The 23,123-nt window shown below is 46.4% G+C and overlaps 1 protein-coding gene across 1 annotated transcript in view; it reads right to left on the minus strand.

Moving 5' to 3' along the window:
• LOC137755595 (multidrug and toxin extrusion protein 2-like) overlaps positions 1-23,123 on the minus strand; it is a 62,300-nt gene that overhangs the window by 26,959 nt on the left and 12,218 nt on the right. The window contains 7 exon segments of the mRNA XM_068531791.1: positions 5,285-5,359; positions 6,487-6,608; positions 13,150-13,247; positions 15,031-15,128; positions 17,938-17,982; positions 19,002-19,044; positions 19,797-19,945. Coding sequence (XP_068387892.1) covers positions 5,285-5,359; positions 6,487-6,608; positions 13,150-13,247; positions 15,031-15,128; positions 17,938-17,982; positions 19,002-19,044; positions 19,797-19,945 — 630 coding nt within the window.

Below are 23,123 nucleotides of genomic sequence, written 5' to 3' on the forward strand. Positions count from 1 at the left end.
CTGATGAGCTTCTGGAAGAGGGAAAGGACAACAGGAAGCCGAAGTCCAGATGAGGAAGAGGAAAAGGCTACATCCCACTCGCTCTTCCCACGGGGGCCCCAAGAGGCAATGACGAGCAGTCCTGGGGACTCACGACAGGGCCACAGACAGCACGGCCAGACCCCACTGCCGACCGGCCCTCCCTCTCAGACTCACTGCGCAGCAACTGGTGGCGTGAGTGCCTCAGAGCCAAGCCCTTCTCGTCTTGGGGGATGGGAGGTGGGGTGGGGCAGTGGGGGAGGTCAGCACTGTGCTCCCTGCTCCCCACCCATAAGCCCTTAAGTGAAGATGTCATGTGACAGATCCCACCTCTGTACTGAGCCGCCTGTTGATCCTTCCCACGCAGGGGAGCGGTCTGCTGGAGAAAAATCCACAGACAACAGGACAGGAAAGCCATGTCAGCCATTTAGTTTATAAATCGATGCATTTTCCTTTCCTTGCCTAATTGCACAGGCTCGAATCTCCAATAAAATGTTCATTATAATTGTTGAATATTAAGATTCGTGTCTGGGGCTTCCCTGGTGGCGCAGTGGTTGAGAGTCTGCCGGCTAATGCAGGGGACACGGGTTCGAGCCCTGGTCTGGGAGGATCCCACATGCCGTGGAGCAACTGGGCCCGTGAGCCACAACTACTGAGACTGCGCGTCTGGAGCCTGTGCTCCGCAACAGGAGAGGCCACGATAGTGAGAGGCCCGCGCACGGCGATGAAGAGTGGCCCCCGCCTGCCGCAGCTAGAGGAAGCCCTCGCACAGAAACAAAGACCCAACACAGCCCAAATAAATAAATAAATAAATAAATAAAGGTGCTAATAATCTAAAAATAAATAAATAAAAATAAAATATTTAAAAAAAAAAAAAAAGATTCGTGTCTTACTTCAGTTATCTAATGGTCTCTATCTCTCATCAGACGTCTCTGAATACAGCATCCCTGCCAGTCTCTATCCTCTCCCTGTGGAATTCCTACTAGATATAAGATATATAATGGGTCTACATCTTTCACATGTTCCAGTTCTACTTTTTCTCACTTGTATTTACTGTGGCAAAATACACGCAACGTGAAATTTACCATGTTATCCATTTCTTCCCTTCTTATTCCAGTAATTACTATGTGGTGTATTTTTTTAACCGTTATAACCATTTTAAAGTACGCACTTCAATGGTATTAAATACGTTCATAATGCTGTGCAACCATCACCACCATCGTCTCCAGAACTCTTTTCATCTCCTAAAGCTGACACCCTGGGCCCATTAAACAATAAATCCTCACTCCCCCCTCCCTCAGACCCTGGCAACCACCCTTCTACTCTGTCTCTATTATTTTGACTAGTCTAAGTACCACATATGAGTGGACTTGTACCATATCTGTCTTTTTATGTCTGGCTTATTTCATTTAGCATAATGTCCTCAAGGTTCATCCACACTGTTCCATGTGTCAGAATCTCCTTCCTTTTTTAAAAATAATAATAACCCCATTGTATACATATATCACATTTTGGTTAACCATTCATCTGTGGAAGGACATTCGGGTTGCTTCTACCTTTTGGCTCTTGTGAATAATGCTGCTGTGAACATGAGTGTGAAAATATCTGTTTGAGATCCTCCTTTCAACTCTTTTGGGTATATATCCAAAAGTGGAATTGCCGGGTCATATGGTAATTCTATTTTTAATTTTTTAGGAACTACCATTTTTCTATTTTCCCATGGCAGCTGCATCATTTTACATTCCAACCAACACTGCATAAGGGTTCCAATATTTCCACACCCTCGCCAATACTTATTTTGTTTCTTTTCTTTTTTCTATTTTTTTTTTCTTGAGAGTAGCCATTGTAATGGGTGTGAGGAGGTATCTCAATGTAGTTTTGATTTGCATTTCCTAATGATCAGTGATACTGAGCATCTTTTCATGTGCTTATTGGCCATTTGTATATCTTCCTTGGAGATAATATCTATTCAAGTCCTTTGCTCATTTTAACATCAGGATGTTTTGGTTTTCGTTGAGTTTTAAGAGTTGTCTATATATTCTGATTAGTAATCTTTATCACATAGGTGATTTGCAAATATTTTCTCCCATTCTGTGGGTTGCCTTTTTACTGTTGATACTGTCTTTTGATGCACAAAATTATAAAATTTTTATAAAGTCCAATTGTCTATTTTTTCTTTTGTTGCCTGTGCCTTTGCTGTCATATCCAAGAAATCATTGCCAAATCCAATGTTGTGAAGCTTTTGCCTTATGTATATACTTCTAAGAGTTTTATTGTTTTAAGTCTTAGATCCACTTTGAGTTGATTTTTGCACATGGTGTTAGGTAAGGTCCAACTTCATTCTTTTGCATGTGGATATCCAGTTTTCCCAGGAACATTTGTTTTTGTCAAAAATCACTTGACAGTATATGTAAGGGTTTACTTCTGGGCTCTCTATTTCATTGGTCTGCGTATCTAATTCCATCTATTTACATGCCTTTGTTTTATTATGGGAATTTCCACAGATCTATCTTCAAGTTCATTATTTGATTTTTCAGTTTTAACTAATCTATAAAGTATTAAATTTCTGTGGCTATATTTTCAATTTTTTAAAATCCTACTTGGTTCTTTTCCAAATATCGTTCTTCGGGTTTCAATTTCTTCTTTTATGTTGAATGATTTTGAACATACGACTTTTCTATTCTCTGATTATTATACCATTATCTCAAATTCCAAACTCTAACTTTCCTGTTTACTGTATCTGTTAACTCTTGCTCTCGGTGGATTAGTTCTCTGTATTTTATCATTTTTATTGTAAGTTCACCATTAAGGGGACTTGTTTTTTTCCATAAAAATAATGAACACTTATTGCTTCACAGTCTCTTAACAAAGGGAAGCCTGGGACAAGAAACAGAAACTAGAATGGTGGTTGCCAGAGGCTGAGGGCAGGAGGAACGGGAATTATTCAATGGGCAGAGTTTCAGTTTTGCAGGAGGAAAAAGTTCTGGAGATTGGTTGTACAACAATCAAAATATGCTTAACACTACTGAATTGGGCAGTTAAAATGGTAGTTAAGATGGTAGACTTTACATTATGTATATTTTACCACAATTAAAAATAAAAATTAATAAAAAAATGAAGCCTGTGATAGAACAGGTAGAAAAACAGAAGATCTGAAGATCAGGTAGAATTGGCAGATAGCTTCAGTTTACTGCACACCCATAAACAAGCTCCACGGGACTTCCCTGGTGGCCCAGTGGTTAAGAATCCGCCTTCCGATGCAGGGGACGTGGGTTTGATCCCTGGTTGGGAACTAAGATCCCAAATGGTGCGGAGCAACTAAGCCCGCTTCCCACAACTACAGAGCCCATGTGCTCTGGAGCCCGCATGCCACAACTACAGAGCCCACGTGCTGCAACTACTGAGCCCGCACGCTCTAGAGCCTGCACACCGCAACTAGAGAGAAGCCCACGTGCCGCAATGAAGAGCCCGCATGCTGCAATTAAGACCCAACACAGCCAAATAAATAAAAACATTAAAAACAAACAAACTCCAGGGCCACCATTTAAAAACAGAAGCAAGGACTTCCCTGGTGGCACAGTGGTTAAGAATCCGCCTGCCAATGCAGGGACACGGGTCCGAGCCCTGGTCCGGGAAGATCCCACATGCCACGGAGCCACTAAGCTCACGTGCCACAACTACTGAAGCCAGCGCGCCTAGAGCCCATGCTCTGCAACAAGAGAAGCCACCACAGTGAGAAGCCCGCACACCAAAACGAAGACCCAGCGCAGCCAAAGATAAATAAATTAATTTTTAAAAATTAAAAAATAAAAAAAATTAAAAACAGAAGCAAAACCAAACCGTGCCTTGATGGAATCTTTCCCCCGTCAACAGCCAATCCTCTAGACAGAACTGACTGCCAGCAGCCTCTGCTTCTTCACCCCCGAGAAGGTCAGTGCCCACATCTGGCTCCCGCTCTTCATCACTCCAAAACGTCTCCAATGACCCTACATCCAAGGGACCCTTCCCACCCTCTACCCGGCTCCTTCCACAACCTGTTCTCGGGGTCGCCCCCCTTCCACACCTGCCCGGGCCTGGCTCTTGGTGGGGGTCTCCTTCTGCTGCTGACTTCTGTGTCTTGGGGTTTGCCCTTAGACACCCTCCCTGCTCACTCCTACACGACCACATCAATCCCCACTAAGTCCTTCTTTCACTTCTAAGACTAAAAAAACATATGTAAACGGAAACAACAATGGCCTCTCATCCTACTGCCCAGATGGCATCTGTTTTTCAAAAACAAGGAACAAAGGGCCTATATGTGCAGAACTGGAACATTCAGAAAGCCTCAGAAGGTAAAAGGCATGACCCCACGCATTTGTTCAAGCCCGAAACCCTGGAGGCATTTGTGATTCTTCCCGTGCGTTGCCGAGCCTCCCACATCCAAACCCTGGTCCTGTCACTTCAGCTCTGCCCGATGGCATCACTAACTCTCTGCCCCTCCTCCACCAGCAGCCGCCTTCCACTTGCTCCCCTCAACGATTCCAACAGCCTCCTTCCCGCCTCCCATCCCACACCTGTCCTCCAAGCCAGCTTCCACACAGCGGCAAGAAGCTTCTGTCCTTGCGAACCCCTCAACCAGGCTCGTGTCAGGTCCCTGAACATGCAAGGGCTCTCCTGCATCCCTGCATCTCAGGGCCTGTGTGGTCAGCCCTGACCGTGGGCTTCCCGGGCTGGCACCTTCTCACCCTTCAAGTCTCCGCTTACACAGCAACTCAGGAGGACCGTTCCTAAACACCTATCTAAAAAGGTGTCTGTCTCTGTTTTCATACATCTTAGACTTTTTTTTGTTGTTTGCTTCTTTTATGGTGCATATTATATGTCTATATGATGCTCTTATTCATCTGTTTGCTTATCTCCACGCCAGCCCACCAGCCACGAGACAGGGACCGTCTGCACATTATGCCCCACCGTATCCCAGCACCAGGTTATCTGCAGTAAACTCCGTTATCTCCAATAGACATGCCAGGCACTGTGCTAAGTATTTTATAGAAGCTTTGTCTTAGTTTTCACCTGCCAAACAGGTATTATTTTTTCCCACTGTGTATATGAGGAAAGTAAAGCTCAGAAAGGTTACGTAACGAGCCCAGCATCACACAGCTGGGAAGCAGCACGGCCAGGACCCACACCCAGCAGTGTGTCTGGCTCCAAAATCCACGCTTGCTTCTCCAGCTGCGTTCCCCCCTCGTACCGTCTAACTCTCCGAGTGGACAGCACGGCATCGCCTTGCCATGTAGGCCGCAGAAGCCAGTACATAAACGACGGCCTGGGCTCCAAGCTCCGTCACGCTCATCAATCCTGAAATGTTCAAAAAGTGGAGCAAAGTGAACATTTTCCTTATGAAGCTAGAACCTAATGTAATTTAAGAGAAGCCAAGATTGCCCCCAGAAGCATAATCCAATGGCAGAATTCACTTTCTGTGCCAAGGAGAACCCCATTCAGGAAGCATCCAAGAACTTCAGCAGCTAAGATGGGATACAGGCTCATTCCAGAAGCCCCCATTTCACCAGGGAACAAAACACGGGGCTTAAGTAGAAAACCATGCGGTGCGCCAGGGTGCAGGTCATCCTTCAGGGAGACGGGGGGCCACAGTGTGGAGGGAAGGACAGAGGGCAGTGGAACTCCATGAGAAGTGATGGGACTATTAACGCATTCCAGTGTCCACAGAAACTTTCAGATCAAGTATTATTACCCTCTGTCTCTGCTGTTTTCTCTATTCCTTCACTAGCAGTGGATGGCTAAGGTGAATGCCCGTGACCAAAACTGTTCTAGGTCGGAAAGAAACACAGAGCGAGGCTAAAACAGAGCAAAATCAGTCACTCTGTAAATGCCCTAGGATCTTGGCACAATGCCTAGCAAAAGTCGGCTGAGCCACAGGATGGCCAGAGTCCTGAGACCTAGACTCGGGCTTTGTTCTCCTGCTCCGTGACCTTGGCAGGTCACTCCATGACCTTAGCAAACGTCCCTTTCAGAGCTACAAAATGAAAGGCAGTGGGGTAGCACAAAGCCTCACCCAACTTGAATAGTGTGCTTATGGTTGGATGAGGAGTGAAACCTGTACTGAAATCTTCCATGAGGGCCTGATGAAACCAAGAGGAAGGAGAAGCAAACTTGGGTCTCCTGAAAAGCTCTGTAGACATGATTAACCAGGCTGTTGGGCTTCCCTGGTGGCACAGTGGTTGAGAATCAGCCTGCTAATGCAGGGGACACGGGTTCGAGCCCTGGTCTGGGAAGATCCCACATGCCGCGGAGCAACTGGGCCCGTGAGCCACAGCTACTGAGCCTGCGCGTCTGGAGCCTGTGCTCTGCGATAAGAGAGGCCGCGATAGTGAGAGGCCCGCGCACCGCAGTGAAGAGTGGCCCCCGCTTGCTGCAACTAGAGAAAGCCCTGGCACAGAAACGAAGACCCAACACAGCCATAAATAAATAAATAAATAAATAAATAAATTTAAAAAAAAAAAAAAAGGTCCACCACTCAATGCACACCATGAACATGCTGGTGATGGCCAGCTGGATGAAGGAGCCTCACTCCTGGAAACAGTCCCTGGTCCAATCTGGAGGAGAGGGAAGAACACAGCATTTACTTTTCCACAGTCTGATACCAACAATTCTATCTCAAATGCGTGCCTCCACCAAAATCTCAGAGATCAGGAGGAACCAGTGTTCACCGGAAAAATAATATATTTTAAAGAGGTCAGGGCTTCCCTGGTGGTGCAGTGGTTGGGAGTCTGCCTGCCAATGCAGGGGACACAGGTTCGAGCCCTGGTCTGGGAGGATCCCACATGCCGCGGAGCGGCTAAGCCCGTGAGCCACAACCACTGAGCCTGCGCGTCTGGAGCCTGTGCTCCGCAACAAGAGAGGCCGCGACGGTGAGAGGCCCGCGCACCGCAATGAACAGTGGCCCCTGCTCGCCGCAGCTAGAGAAAGCGCTCACACAGAAACGAAGACCCAACACAGCCAAAAAATAAATATAAATAAATAAATAAATTTATTAAAAAAAAAAAAAAAAAGAGGTCAACAAGCCCAGAGTTTGAGATGGTGGGAACAGAGCTGACAAAATATAGTGAAACTGAAGTCTGTATATGCCCTATGACCCACACGTTTCACTCCTGTTATACACAGCAGAGAAACTTGTGCAGAGTCCCATAAGAAACCACATAGGTATCCCTGTTGCCGGTACGCTTGTGGGATGATGGGGGCATCAAGGATACAATCACTAGGGAGCTAGAAAAGTAAAATATGATGGATGGATATTATAGGGAAAAGCGGAACACTGGGTGTACACATGGCAGTATGATTAGATCTGAACTCCACTGTGCCCACAAGCAACTAAAGTAAAACTAGATAAACTGAACTACATCAAAATTGAAAATTTCTGGGCATTAAAGGACACAATCAACAGAGTGAAAGGGCAACACACAGAACAGGAGAAAATACTAGTAAATATTCTATCTGAAAAGGGTAACTGGATATCATAATATCCAGAATACAGAAAGAATTCCTACAGTTCAACAGCAACAACAGTTAAAAAATGGGCAAAGGCTGGTGGCGCAGTGGTTAAGAATCCGCCTGCCAATGCAGGGGACATGGGTTTGAGCCCTGGTCCGGGAAGTTCCCACATGCCGCGGAGCAACTAAGCCCATATGCCATAACTACTGAGCCTGCGCTCTAGAGCCCACGAGCCACAACTACTGAGCCTGTGCACTTAGAGCCCACACTCCACAACAAGAGAAACCACCACAATGAGAAGCCCGCGCACCACAACGAAGAGTAGCCCCCGCTCTCCGCAACTAGAGACAGCCCACGCACAGCAACGAAGACCCAACACAGCCAAAAAATAAATAAATTAAAAAACAAACAAAAAACAAAACAAACAAAAAAAAATGGGCAAAGGACTTGAGCAGACATTTCTCCAAAGAGGATACACAAATAGCCAATTGGCACATTTTTTAAAAACACTCAACATCGCTGATCATTAGGAAAATGCAAATAAAAAAAAAACACAGTAAGATATCATCTCACACCCATCAGTTGGCTGCTTTAAAACAACAAACAGGGGCTTCCCTGGTGGCGCAGTGGTTAAGAATCTACCTGCCAATGCAGGGGACACAGGTTCGAGCCCTGGTCTGGGAAGATCCCACATGCCGCAGAGCAACTAGGCCCGTGAGCCACAACTACTGAGCCTGCGCATCTGGAGCCTGTGCTCTGCAACAGAAGAGGCCGCGACAGTGAGAGGCCCGTGCACCGCAATGAAGAGTGGCCCCCACTCGCCGCAACTGGAGAAAGCCCTCGCACAGAAACGAAGACCCAACACAGCCAAAAATAAATAAATAAATAATTTTAAAAACAACAAACAAATAGAAAATAACAAGTGTTGGTGAGGATGTGGATAAACTGGAAGCCTTGTGCACTGTTGGTGGGAATGTAAAATGATGCAGCCACAATGGGAAAACAGTATGGTGGTTCCTCAAAAAATTAAAAATAGAACTACCATATGGTCCAGCAAAATCATTTCTGGATATATATATGTATAAAAGAATTGATAGCAGAATCTCAAAGAGATATTTGTATACCCACGTTCATAGCAGTATTATTCACAATAGCCAAAAGGTAGAAGCAACCCAAATGTCCATTCACAGATGAATAAATAAGCAAAATGTGGTCTATACATACAATGGAATATTATCCAAACTTAAAAAAGGAAGGAAATTCTAACACATGCTACAAAATGGATGAACCTTGAGGTCATTATGCTAACACATAAGACAAAAAGGCACAAAAGACAAATACTGTATAATTTTACTTATGTGAGATATCAAGAGTAGTCAAACTCACAGAATCAGAAAGGAAGACAGTGGTTGCCAGGGGCTGGGGGAAGGGAGCCTGGAGAATTGTTAAATGGATACTGACATATAGGGAGAAACTGACAATAATACAAGAGTAATAGTAACAGCCCACTTACATCAATGGACAGAAAATCAATGTGGTCTTAAATGACACAATACACCAGTTGGACTTAACAGATATCTACAGTACATTACAACCAAAAACAGCAGAATACACATTCTTTTCAAGTTCACATGGGACATTCTGCAGGATAGATTACATGCTGAGCCACAAAACAAGTCTCAACAAATGTAAGAGGACAGAAATTGTATCAAGCATTTTTTTCCAACCACAATAGTATGAAACTAGAAAACAACTTAGAAAGAAAAATGGGAAAAGAACAAACACATGGAGACTGAAAAACATGCTACTAAAAAACCAATGGGTCAGTTAAGAAATCAAAGAGGAAATCAGAAAATAACTTGATACAAATGAAAATGGAAACACAACACTGCAAAAATCTATGGTATACAGCACAAGCAGAGGGAAGTTTATAGCCATACAGGCCTTCCTCAAGAAACAAGAAAAATCTCGAATAAACAACCTAACCTCCCACCTAAAAGAATTAGAAAAAGAAAAACAAAGCCCAAAGTCAGCAGAAGAAAGGAAATAAAGATCAGAGTGGAAATAAATGAAAGAGAGATTAAAAAAAAAAACACAATAGAAAAGGTCAATGAAACCCAGAGCTGGTTTTTTGAAAAGATAAACAAAACTGATAAACCTTTAGCCAGGCTCACCAAGAAGAAAAGAGAGAGGACCCAAATAAACAAAATAAGATATTTGCAAACCATATATATGATACGGGATTAATATCCAAAATATACAAAGAACTGATACAACTCAACATCAAAAAACAAACAATCCTGGGACTTCCCTGGTGGTGCAGTGGTTAAGAATCCGCCTGCCAACACAGGGGACACGGGTTCGAGCCCTGGTCCAGGAAGATCCCACATGCCGCGGAGCAACTAAGCCCGTGCGCCACAACTACTGAACCTACGCTCTGGAGCCCGCGAGCCACAACTACTGAGCCTGCGTGCCTAGAGCCCGTGCTCCGCAACAAGAGAAGCCACTGCAATGAGAAGCCCATGCACCACAACGAAGAGTAGCCGCCACTCACCGCAAATAGAGAAAGCCCATGCACAGCAATGAAGACCCAACGCAGCCAAAAATAAATAATAAATTTTTTTAATTAAAAAAAAATCCGATTTAAAAATAGGCAGAAGACTTGAATAGACATTTTTCCAAAGACATACAGATGGCCAACAGGCACATGAAAAGATGCTCAACATCACTAATCATCAAGAGAAATGCAGATTAAAACTGCAATGAGATATCACCTCACACAGGTCAGAATGGCCATCATCAAAAAAGACCACAGATAACAAATGTTGGCAAGGATGTGGAGAAAAGGGAACCCTCTTGCACTGTTGGTGAAAATGTAAATTGGTGCAGCCACTATGGAGAACAGTATGGAGGTTCCTCAAAATACTGAAAATAGAACTACCATACGACCCAGCAATCCCACTCCTGGGTATATATCCAAAAAATAAGGGAAAGACTAATTCAAAAAGATATATGCACCCCAATGTTCAAAGCAGCACTATTCACAAAAGCCAAGACATGGAAACAACCTAAATGTCCATCGGCAGAGGAATGGATAAAGAAAATGTGATACGTATGTACAATGGAATATTACTTAGCCATAAAAAAATGAAATAATGCCATTTGCAGCAACATGGATGGACCTGGAGGGTATTATGCTTAGTGAAATAAGTGAGACAGAGAAAGACAAATACTGTATGGTATCGCTTATATGTCTAAAAAATAAAACAAACTAGTGAATATAATGAAACAGAAATAGACTCACAGATACAGAGAACAAACTAGGGGTTATCAGTAGGGAGAGGGAAGGGGAAGGGGCAAAATAAAGGTAGGGGATTAAGGGTACAAACTATTGTGTATAAAATAAATAAGCTACGAGGATATATTGTACAGCACAGGGAATATAGCCAATATTTTATAATAACTATAAATGGAGTATAATCTATAAAATTTTTCTATCACTATATTGTACACCCGAAACTAACGTAATATCAAAAATTCACGGGGCTTCCCTGGTGGTGCAGTGGTTGAGAATCTGCCTGCCTATGCAGGGTACACGGGTTCGAGCCCTGGTCTGGGAAAATCCCACATGCTGCAGAGCAACTAGGCCCGTGCGCCACAACTACTGAGCCTGTGCATCTGGAGCCTGTGCTCCGCAACAACAGAGGCTGCAACAGTGAGAGGCCCGCACACCGCGATGAAGACTTGCCCCCGCTTGCCACAACTAGAGAAAGCCCTCGCACAGAAACGAAGACCCAACACAGCCAAAAATAAATTAATTAATTAATTAATTTAAAAAAAATCACTATACCTAAATTTTAAAGATTAATGAAAAGAATTTTACTTGTTCCTTTCCATCAAGACTAGAAAGGAGGGGCTTCCCTGGTGGCACAGTGGTTAAGAATCCGCCTGCCAATGCAGGGGACACGGGTTCGATCCCTGGTCCAGGAAGATCCCACATGCCGCAGAGCAACTAAGCCCATGTGCCACAACTACTGAGCCTGCGCTCTAGAGCCCATGAGCCACAACTGCCGAGCCCGCGTGCTGCAACTACTGAAGCCTGCATGCCTAGAGCCCATGCTCCGCAGCAAGAGAAGCCACCGCAATGAGAAGCCTGTGCACTGGAACGAAGAGTAGCCCCCACTCGCCGCAACTAGAGAAAGCCCGCGTACAGCAACAAAAACCCAATGCAGCCAAAAATAAAATAAATAAAATAAATCAATTTAAAAAAACACACACACACACAAAAAAGAATTCTTTAAAAAAAAAAAAAAGGGCTTCCCTGGTAGCGCAGTGGTTGAGAATCTGCCTGCCAATGCAGGGTACACGGGTTCGAGCCCTGGTCTGGGAGGATCCCTCATGCCGCAGAGCAACTAGGCCCGTGAGCCACAACTACTGAGCCTGCGCATCTGGAGCCTGTGCTCTGCAACGAGAGGCCGCGACAGTGAAAGGCCCGCGCACCGCGATGAAGAGCGGCCCCCGCTTGCCGCAACTAGAGAAAGCCCTCGCACAGAAACAAAGACCCAACACAGCCAAAAATAAATTAAAAAAAAAAAAAAAAAAAAAAACTGGACAGGAACAAGTAAAATTCTCTCTTCACACATGACACCATCCTATACCTACCCAAAGAATCCACAAGAAAGCTCCTAGAAAGAACAGATCACTTCAGCAAAGTGTCAGGTACAAGATCAACAGAGAGGGACAGAAAGTAGATTAGAGGTTACCCAGGGCTGGGCAGAGGGAAAATGGGAAGTTACTGCTTCATGGGTAGAGTTTCTATTTGGAGAGATAAAAATATTTTAGACATGGATAGTGGTGATGGTTGCATAACATTGTGAACGTACTTAAGGGCACTAAATTGTACATTTAAAAATGGTTAAAATGTCAAATTTTACATTACATATATTTTACCACAATTCAAAAAATAGAAAACAAAAACAGATCTATTTTACTAAATTTACAAATGGATGTTAGGATACTTAAGGGAATTTAGCTAAGTTGAAAGTGGTGCTGATTGTTTAAGAGTTCCATCTGTTCATGTGATTTGATAAGACATTAATCAAACTTCACTTTAACAGAGCAGAGTGATTTGCAAGAAACAGCTACTAGGATTTTATATTTGCAATTTTAACTCATTTAATATTAATTCTTACAAACTAGTAGGTTTCTATGAACAAAAGCTGCCTTCATAGATGTAAAAAAAAAAATTCTCATGTTGAACCTGTAACTTTTATATTTTCAGTAACTTAAATATTTTATAGAATTTTTAAATTTCCCAAAAGATAAAAACAAAAAAACTCTGAGGAAAAAAAAAAATTCAGAGACCAGAATCACATCTTTCTGAACAATAAATAACATAAGAAATTGGCTGGAAAGGCAGCCGCCCCCTCGCCCGTCACGCATCACACGTTCGTGGGGAACCTGGTGCTAAACCATTCATAGACGACCTGCTTCTGGGTCGGGGTTTCGTACGTAGCAGAGCAGCTCCCTCGCTGCGATCTATTGAAAGTCAGCCCTCGACACAAGGGTTTGAAAAAAATAATAAAAGAAGATAATAAAAAAATAAAAAGAAAAGAAAAAAATGAAAGAAATCAATGTCCTCATTACCTCCCCAGGTGTTGACGTGGATTTTTTTCCACCACACGTACAGGAAGAGAAGAGCAGACGGGCAGAACTGGGAAGTGGTGTTCGCCCAGGCAGATCCTCTGAAGGAGAAAAAGCTATCATCACCCGGAGTACATTCCTCCCAAATAATAAGCTTTTGCTCTCACAGTCATTAGATGAGCCCAGAGCTCCTGGACTATCTTCTTTTTAAACACTGGATCCACTTACAATAGATTTGTTTTCTTTTCATCAAGATTGAATTTTTGTGGAAGAACCCAATGCTACTAGTAAAGCAAAAGGACATAAAGACTTATCACCCTTCCTTGTTCTGATAGCCTTAAATAAACCATCAAATAAATTCTTAAACATACTTAGATCAAAGGCTATGGCAGGGACTTCCCTGGTGGTCCAGTGGGTAAGACTCTGCACTCCCAATGCATGGGGGCCTGGGTTCAATCCCTGGTCGGGGAACTAGATCCCACATGCATGCCGCAACTAAGACTGGGCGCAGATTAAAAAAAAAAAACGCTATGGCAGACAGCTACTGTGTTCAACGACTGGTCTAAGGTCATAGTAGTTATATTTCCCAGGATTATAATAAATTTGTTTTGTCTTGGGAAACAACCTGAGAGCATCATCAATGGATGACATTTTATCCCCACAAATAGAATGTACCCTGTTCTGGCACAGAGACCCAGGAACTCTGCATTCGCTTCTAGTTTTTCATTTCACTCTCCTGACCAGTTCTCACATTTTATCATTTCTTAATCCATTCCTGTGTTTTTCTCCTCTTACCCACCTACTCCCAAACTGCCCTCTGTATATCTGTTTAAAAAAAACCTTCTAAAAGACAGTCTCTGAGGTTCACCTTCAGAGAAGCCTGCTGAGATGCTTACGTGGGTCAATGTCACCGCTTCTCAAACTTGGCCCCTGACTCTTCACTCCCCCACGGCCAAAGCCTCTTTCGGTTTTCTGGAAGGTGTTACAAATGTTTTTTCATTGATTGGTCTGTGTTCCAACTCTGCACAATCCTTCAATTAACGGCTTTTGTACATATTTTTTTACTGCAACCGACAGTAAGAATTAAATTTCCGTCACTATCCAGTACCCACATGCCATAGAAGCAAACGTCTCACGAAAAACACCCCCAGGCCCCGTTCTATTTCCTATTCTATTTCATCTTATTTCATTCATAATATATTTAATTTTTCAAAGTGCTGGTCATGACCCACGAAACCAGTTTTCATTTACAAAGAAACACACTGCCCTAGGGAATTCCCTGGCGGTCCAGTGGTTAAGACTCTGCACTTTCACTGCAGTGGCCCAGGTTCAGTCCCTGGTGGGGGAACTAAGATCCCGCAAGCTGTGCAGTGCAGCCTAAAAAAAGAAAGAACACACTGCCCTAAAGCACCTCAAAACTGCCGGGGCCGGGTCCACGAGTGCTGGTGAGATCACGCCAGCCACACGGAGGAAGCAGGCTCTGGGGGCCTCAAGCAAGGGGGGGACCAGCACGTGGCACCCGCCCAGGGAGGTCTTACTCTGTGTGACCCCCGCCTGCTCGAGCTTCTTTGAGATGGAATCTGGCTCCATTCCTTACAATCCAGGGACAACGGGAAAATCCCTACAGGCCTCTCTGCCCACCTCCTGCCTTTGCTGGGGTCACCCCTCCCTGTCTGCCCAGGCTCGGGGTCACCCTCCTCCGGGCGGGTGTCAGCTCCCCGCTCTCCCCAGACTAAGCCCCACCGTTCCTCCCTCCCGGGTTCCAGGGCACCCGCCGCCTATGAACACAGCTTGGCATTCCCCACTGGGCTGCCCCCTCCCCTGCATCCCAGCCGGCACACAGCAGGCACTCAGTACCCGGGGGATGGAGGGGTCACTGCTCACACGACTCCGAAGTGCAGGGCGTACAGCAGGAGGGCATTCGTGCCCACGTTGGGGACGTTCGCTGCGATGCCGGTAACCACTGGAGGCGTGATGATGCCCTAGGAGCCCCAAGCAAACAGGGAACGTGAGCACTTCAAGAGCCAGTCAGCTGGGTGGTGAGAGAGAGCAGGAGACATATACATCGGTCTCCGTCCCCGGGTCCCAGCACGGAGCTCTTAAGACCCTTGCCGTCCCCGCAGTGCTGAGCGCACCAGCAGCATCTCCTATTCTAACATCTGGTCTTTGACCCCGCCTCTGACACAGAGCTCCTGACGCCTTATGAATTCCTTAGTCACAAGAGCACCAGGAGTATCTTTGGTTCTAATGAGGCAACCCAGGATGGGCTCCTGATGGGGGCCGGTCACCACGATTTTCAGGCTCCCCACCCCCACTCTCCAGAGAGGAGGGACGGGCTGGAAATGGAGCTAATGAATGATCGTGCCCTTGTGAGGACGCCTCCATAAAGTCCCAACAGCGCGGGCTTCGGGGAGCTTCCAGGCGGGTGAACACGGGCACAAGCCCCTCCCTATACCCTGCCCCACGCACCGCTTCCACCCGGATGTCCACCTGGATCCTTTATCATGCTGTTTTATAATAAACCGGTGAACAGTAAGAGACAGTGTTCCCGAGTTCTGTGAGGAGTTCTAGCAAATTGAACCCAAGTGGAGGTCGTGGGAACCTCTAATTTATAGCCAACTGGTCAGCACAGGTGACAACCTGGACTTGCAGTGAGCGTCTGGGGGGGGTCAGGGGAGCAGGCACGTGGGACTGAGGCTTAACCCGTGGGACCTGACGCCATCTCCAGGTACACAGTGTCAGAGTGAAATTGCACGACACCCAGCTGGTGCCCTGGATTGCTTGGTGTGGGGGAAAAAACCCACGTCTGATGTCACTTCTGAGCGTGGTAGTCGTGTGAGAGTGAAGGACAAACGCAGGAGGAAGACTGAAGTTTTCCTGAACAGGTGATGAAATGAACATTCAGAGTTAAACAGGTGACAATTTTAAATGACAGCAAAGTAACCCAAGACCAACAACGGCAGGAGTCGGGACCACGGGGCATCTCCCCCACTGGTGCCGCCTGAGCCAGACCCGCCCGGTGGGTAACTGCCTCTGCGTGACGACAGCATCACAGAGAGAAAAGAGGGGACAACCACGCCAAGAGCCAGCCGGTCCCGGCGTGAGGTCTGTAAGGAAAGACCACCTGCGAGGTGCCAGGACCCAGGCTGAGGGCACACGAGGTCACCTCATCCAGGGTACCCAGCGATGCCCGCGGCAGAGCAGGGGTGCAGCAAACGCTCATCCCTTTGTTCTTACTTTACTCACTTCGTTTGTATCTGCTGCCCACGCGACACTGGTACTTTCTTTAAGTAAGACTTCTGCATTTTCCCACTGCATTTAAACGGCTGACCACTGTCAAAGTGCAATGGCTTCGTGGACAAACGGTGACATGCAGGCATTGGAACCTCAGTTCGGTGGGCTGGGGTGCCACTCAACTCTGCCCGCACCCACCCTGCCCTGTGCTGCACGAGGCCCCGGGGGGCCCTGCACACGGCTGTGGTGGTGGCCGTGGGACACTGGGTCCTCCTCCCCTAAAACAGGCGCCAGAGTCAGTCTGAGGCCGGTGCAAAGCCAGAAACCAGGTGGCCTAGAGGATGTGATGGGGCCGGGCATCTCTCTAGGGCGGGGAACATCCATCCACAAGACTCCACCCAGACAGAGCTCGGGGTAGAACCTCAGAAAAAATTGTCCATTACTTTTATGGAAAATTCCCTAAGATATTTACCGGGGGGTCGGGGTAGGTGGGCGGCAGCCCGGTTGGCAGTGTGGCGCTCTGGCCGGTCCCGCGGGGCCAGAAAGCGGGCTGTGGACACGCAGCTGGTGACAGTGCTCAGCCTGGAGCTTGGACCGAAGCCCGCTCCCCTGGGGACCTCAGCGCAACAAGGCCTCTGCTGGAGCCTCAGTGCATCTCTGTCTAAGCACAGTCAGGGTCGGGGCGCAGAGCAAGGACGTGTGGGGGGGTTAAGGATGGGCGAGATGGACGCACGACGGTGGGGCTGCAGGTGCGGCCCGGATGGAGAGGGTGCAGCCCAGTGGGGGACGGGTCCCAGGTGGCCCCCACTACGAGGAGCCACACGTTTGGTTCGGTCTGGCTCCGGAGTCTCACTGAGCCTGGGGGAAGGGGCGGTGTGAGCTGGGATGGCCCAGGGTCCAGAGCCTCGGACCCCCAGCCCCATTCCACCTTGCAGCCCACCTTCCACCGTAACCCTCAGGCCCAGCCCAGCACTGGGCTGTCGTGTTGGAAAGAGAAATACTCGAAGCAGATCCTTAAGGCAGAATAGTTTGTAGAAAAAAATCTAGCTCTGAATCCCAACTCAGAACCTACCCTCTTCAGCCCTAACTCTCTTCTTCTGTAAAGCTGGGTAAAGTAATTACTTTCTTGCAAGATTGCAAGAAATGACTCTCAGCACGCTGCTGGGTGTGTCTGCCTAAAACCAAAACTGGGGAAAGCTAGGGAAAAGCCCGCCCCAGAAATACAGACTTTTAAATATCGAAAACTTTAGATCAAACTTTGGAGCCAGACTGAGTTCAAATCCCAGCTCCTTGGCTTACAATCTGTATGACCTTGGGCAAGTCACATCATCTACATACCTTAGTTTTCTTATCTAAAAATGGAAAAGATAGAGCCTACTCACATTGTTATTAGAATTAATATATTTATAAGGCATTTAGAACAGTATCTGGCACAGAGTAAACAGACAAATTATTGTTAATAAATAAACAGAACAGAAATACCATGTTGAGTTAGGGAAAAAAATATTTACTACACATTTCCAGTATTATGGAGTAAAAATATTAAAAAATCTGTACCTGACTTTGTAAATATTTTGCCTGCAGCTGGAACAGGAATGTGGCCTGTAAGATAAAATAGAAAAACAGCTCTCGTTGATTAAAAAAATAGTCTCATTCCCACAGTTGACGTCAGTTCTGGTTTTTAGTAAGATATTTAATCTTGTTATGTGACCTCAAATTCAGAGACTCAGACTCACACTAACCAAATGCTAGGATAATCAAATGCTAACTATTTGGATCTTCCCAGAGCAGACTCCGTGAGGACAAAAGCGAATTCTAACCAGCTCAAGAGAAGCCACTCACTGCCTTGACATCTGAATGGCTCTGAGGGTGACAGCTGGCGGTCCTTCCCCAAATCCAGGCGGAACCCAGGAAGCATCCTGATTAATTTGGAATCAAAAGTAACCCTAACCTAGAGACCATCACACAGAGTGAAGTCAGTCAGAAAGAGAAAAACAAATACCATATATTAACGCGTATATGTGGAATCTAGAAAAATGGTACAGATGATCTTATTTGCAAAACAGAAATAGAGACACAGATGTAGAGAACAAACATATGGACACCAAGAGGGGAAAGTGGAGGAGGGGGTGGGATGAATTGGGAAGTTGGGATTGTCATATATACACTGTTGATATAAAATAGTGTATGAAATAGATAACTAATGAGAACCTACTGTATAGCTCAGGGAACTCTACTCAGTGCTTTTTGGTGACCTAAACGGGAAGGAAATCCAAAAAAGAGGGGACATATGTATACATATGGCTGATTCGCTTTGCTGTACAGTAGAAACTAACACAACATTGTAAAGCAACTATACTCCAATAAAAATTAATTTAAAAAAAAGTAACCCTAGAATAAGGAAGGAAATGTCTTCCCCTTATCAGTGTTTAATTTAAGCTCTTGGACATCAAAGTGGCACAAGCTCTGAGGATCAGTGGGGTGGGGAGGACAGGTCCAAGAAATTTTCAACTTTTGCATGAATAGCACTTTGATAAAATAAACAAACAAAAGGAGGGGAGGCCCGCGTCCACGAGCTGCTTTGTGTACCGACACGCACGGATGTCGTTGTTGACACTCACCGGAAGAGAAGGGATTAAAATCATCACATAGATCTGGGCTATCCTAAAACAGACAACAAAAGAGCCTCCAGTTAATATTAAAACAATTGCTGCTCATGCTGTCTTCAAGCTGAATCCACAGAGTATTTTCTAAAATTTAAAACTAAAAATAATTTATATGGGAGAAAGTTAACAACACTTGTAAGTGACTGTTTCCTTGCAACGTAAGTCGACATCACATCAGGCCTGCAAAATGTCTGCTGACTCAGGAGAGCTGGACTTGACGTTGTTCAGGTCATCCCAGGCAGAAAAGCTGGAAGGAACACAGCCAAGTGAACTGAAAGTTGGGCAAAATTCGGAAGCCTCTTGGAAGAGCCAGGACTGCAGCTGTACCTCACGAGGAAGCACGACCAACAGTCTCCAGAAAGGACAGCCCCCCTGCATGCGGCATCCCCGACATCACTGGGGAGCCTGCTAGAACAGAGGGTTAACAATCCCGACTCTAAAAACAAGCGTCAGGCGACCACGTTGCCCTCTCTGCTACCGCGTCGGGGAAAGACACTCTGTGCGTGTGCAAAACGCCAAACGGAGAAACTCCACGAAGGGCAGGCGGGGCCATGTCTCCCGGAGGGCAGGGTCCCCCTGCATCCACATCGGGGGTTCCCCACCAGCCAGGGTCCTGCAGGCCAGAGTCACAGCTTCCACCTTCCACAGGGTTCAAGTCCAGGTGACTGACCGAAAATGTCAGCACAGGCGAGATAACCAGCCAGCCACTGACCGCGACCCTGGGGTTGTGACGCTAGAGATAGGGCTGACCTGGAGACGTCGGGGTCTTGCTTCAGCAGCAGGAGGAGGCGCTCGGTGTTGAGGAAGAGGGCCCAGCGCGGGAAGCAGCACAGCATCGGGATGAGGATGGCTCTCTGAAGGACGAGCCCCACACGTTCTAGGTTCTTGGCTCCGAAGGACTCGGGAACACAAATACAGTGATGGAGAACGCAGCGCCTGGGCCGCCTGCCCCGCGAACAGACCCCCACCGGAAGCGCCCTGCCCGCCGCCAGCAGCCCTGCCGGGTGCTTCCTGCCATCTGCTCCCACCCCAGCCGCTGAGCTGGTTGCCCGGGACGGCTGGTCCCCTGCTCCAGGGAACCGGGCAGGAAAGAGCTGAGCTTAAAAGGTGTGAGAAGAACTGGGTGCATGTTAGAGCCTTCCGGATTCATTCAGCAGATACTTCTAGAACACCTACTATGTGCCAGACAGCCGTGAGGCCTGGGAACTAACTCAGCAGGGAGCAAAGTCCCTGCTCTCATAGAAAAAAATCAATCCGGGAAGGGGAAGAGGATGGAGTGTTGGGGGCGGCGGTGAGCACGGCTCTTGACCTGGTGATGGGGGGGCCTCACCCCGGGGCTGATGGCAAGAGAATGAGCGGGAGCGGCCTGGGGGCGCTGCAGGGCTGGAACAGAGTCGGGGAGGGGAAGAGACAGGGAAGGGAGGGGGAAGGGAGGGGGGGGGGAAGGGAGGGGGAAGGGAAGGGAGGGGAGGAGAGGGGAGGGGGAGGGGAGGGGAAGGGGAGGGGAGGGGAGGGGAGGCGGGAGGGGAGGCGGGAGGGGAGGCAGGAGGGGAGGGGAGGGGAGGGGTCACTGGGCAGCTCCAAGCAGGGGAACCCCACGAGCGGCAGAGGGGCAGGTGGGGGGCCGGGGCACAGAGAGCAGGCAGGTGGACAGGCCACTCCCCAGTGCCCCAGCCCAGGCCTCCTCTCTTCTGCAAGTAACAGAATGACTGTTCCTTTCTTCAACCAAAAGCGTCCGACCTCAACACACATTAAAAGAGACAATGAAAAAAAAAAAAAAAAAAGAGACAATGGGACTAAATTAAACACTCAGTAACAGAAGAATGGAAATACTAGTGACATATTACAGAATATTATGCAAATATTAAAAGGGAAAGTATACACCGACTTCACTGAAACAGAACATTCTCCAAACATTGTTGAAGGGGAGGGAAAAAAAAAACATATGTAAATTCTAGAATTGTGTGGGTGCATAAATGTACACAGATTGAAATATTTGTAGGATATTCACCAAAAAGTTAATAGAGGTAAGTGGGGGATGGGCGGGGGTAAATTTTAGTGATTTTTTTCCACTTTTTAAAATACTTTTCTAGATAACCTAAAATTTCTATATGTGTTTGGCCTTTATAATCTTTTTAAAAAGCTATTTAAAATTTGGGATTAACCAAGATGGCAGAGTAGAAGGACGTGCTCTCACTCCCTCTTGCGAGAACACCAGAATCACAACTAACTGCTAGACAATCATCGACAGGAAGACACTGGAACTCACAAAAAAGATACCCCACATCCAAATACAAAGGAGAAGCCACAATGAGACGGTAGGAGGGGTGCAATCAGAGTGAAATCAAATCCCATAACTGCTGGGTGGGTGACTCACAGACTGGCGAACACTTATACCACCACAGAAGTCCACCCACTGGAGTGAAGGTTCTGAGCCCCACGTCATGCTTCCCAACCTAGGGGTCCAGCAACGGGAGGAGGAATTCCTAGAGAATCAGACTTTGAAGCCTAGTGGGAATTGATTGCAGGACTTCGACAGGACGGGGGGAAACAGAGACCCCACTCCTGGAGGGCGCACACAAAATAGTGTGCGCATCGGGACCCAGGGGAAGGAGCAGTGACCCCGGAGGAGACTGAACAAGACCTACCTGCTAGTGTTGGAAGGTCTCCTGCAGAGGCGGGGGGTGGCTCTGTTTCACTGTGGGGACAAGGACACTGGCAGCAGAAGTTCTGGGAAGTACTCCTTGGCATGAGCCCTCCCAGAGTCTGTCATTAGCCCCACCAAAGAGCCCAGGTAGGCTCCAGTGCTGGGTTGCCTCAGGCAAAACAACCAACAGGGAGGGAACCCAGCCCCACCCATCAACAGTCAAGTGGATTAAAGTTTTACTGAGCTCTGACCACCACAGCAACAGTCAGCTCTACCCATCACCAGAGCCTCCCATCGAGCCTCTTAGATAGCCTCAAACACCAGAGGACAGACAGCAGAAGCAAGAAAAACTACAATCCTGCAGCCTGTGGAACAAAAACCACATTCACAGAAAGACAGGCAAGATGAAAAGGCAGAGGGCTACGTACCAGATGAAGGAACAAGATAAAACCCCAGAAAAACAACTAAATGAAGTGGAGATAGGCAACCTTCCAGAAAAAGAATTCAGAATAATGATAGTGAAGATGATCCAGGACCTCGGAAAAAGAATGGAGGCAAAGATTGAGAAGATGCAAGAAATGTTTAACAAAGACCTAGAAGAATTAAAGAACAAACAGAGATGAACAATACAATAACTGAAATGAAATATACACTAAAAGGAATCAGTAGCAGAATAACTGAGGCAGAAGAACGGATAAGTGACCTGGAAGACAGCATGGTGGAATTCACTGCTGCGGAACAGACTAAAGAAAAAAGAATGAAAAGAAATGAAGACAGCCTAAGAGACCTCTGGGACAACATTAAACGCAACAACATTCGCATTATAGGGGTCCCAGAAGGAGAAGAGAGAGAGAAAGGGCCAGAGAAAATATCTGAAGAGATTATAGTCGAAAACTTCCCTAACATGGGAAAGGAAATAGCCACCCAAGTCCAGGAAGCGCAGAGAGTCCCATACAGGATAAACCCAAGGAGAAACACACTGAGACACATAGTAATCAAAGTGGCAAAAATTAAAGACAAAGAAAAATTATTGAAAGCAGCAAGGGAAAAACGACAAATAACATACAAGGGAACTCCCATAAGGTTAACAGCTGATTTCTCAGCAGAAACTCTACAAGCCAGAAGGGAGTGGCATGATATTTTTAAAGTGATGAAGGGAAGAACCTACAACCAAGATTACTCTACCCAGCAAGGATCTCATTTAGATTTGAAGGAGAAATCAAAAGCTTTACAGACAAGCAAAAGCTAAGAGAATTCAGCTCCACCAAACCAGCTCTACAACAAATGCTAAAGGAACTTCTCTAAGTGGGAAACACAAGAGAAGAAAAGGACCTACAAAAACAAACCCAAAACAATTAAGAAAATGGTCATAGGAACATACATATCGATAATTACCTTAAACATGAATGGATTAAATGCTCCAACCAGAA

This window comes from Eschrichtius robustus, chromosome 20 (genome assembly GCF_028021215.1).
Source record: "Eschrichtius robustus isolate mEscRob2 chromosome 20, mEscRob2.pri, whole genome shotgun sequence".
NCBI lineage: Eukaryota > Metazoa > Chordata > Mammalia > Artiodactyla > Eschrichtiidae > Eschrichtius > Eschrichtius robustus.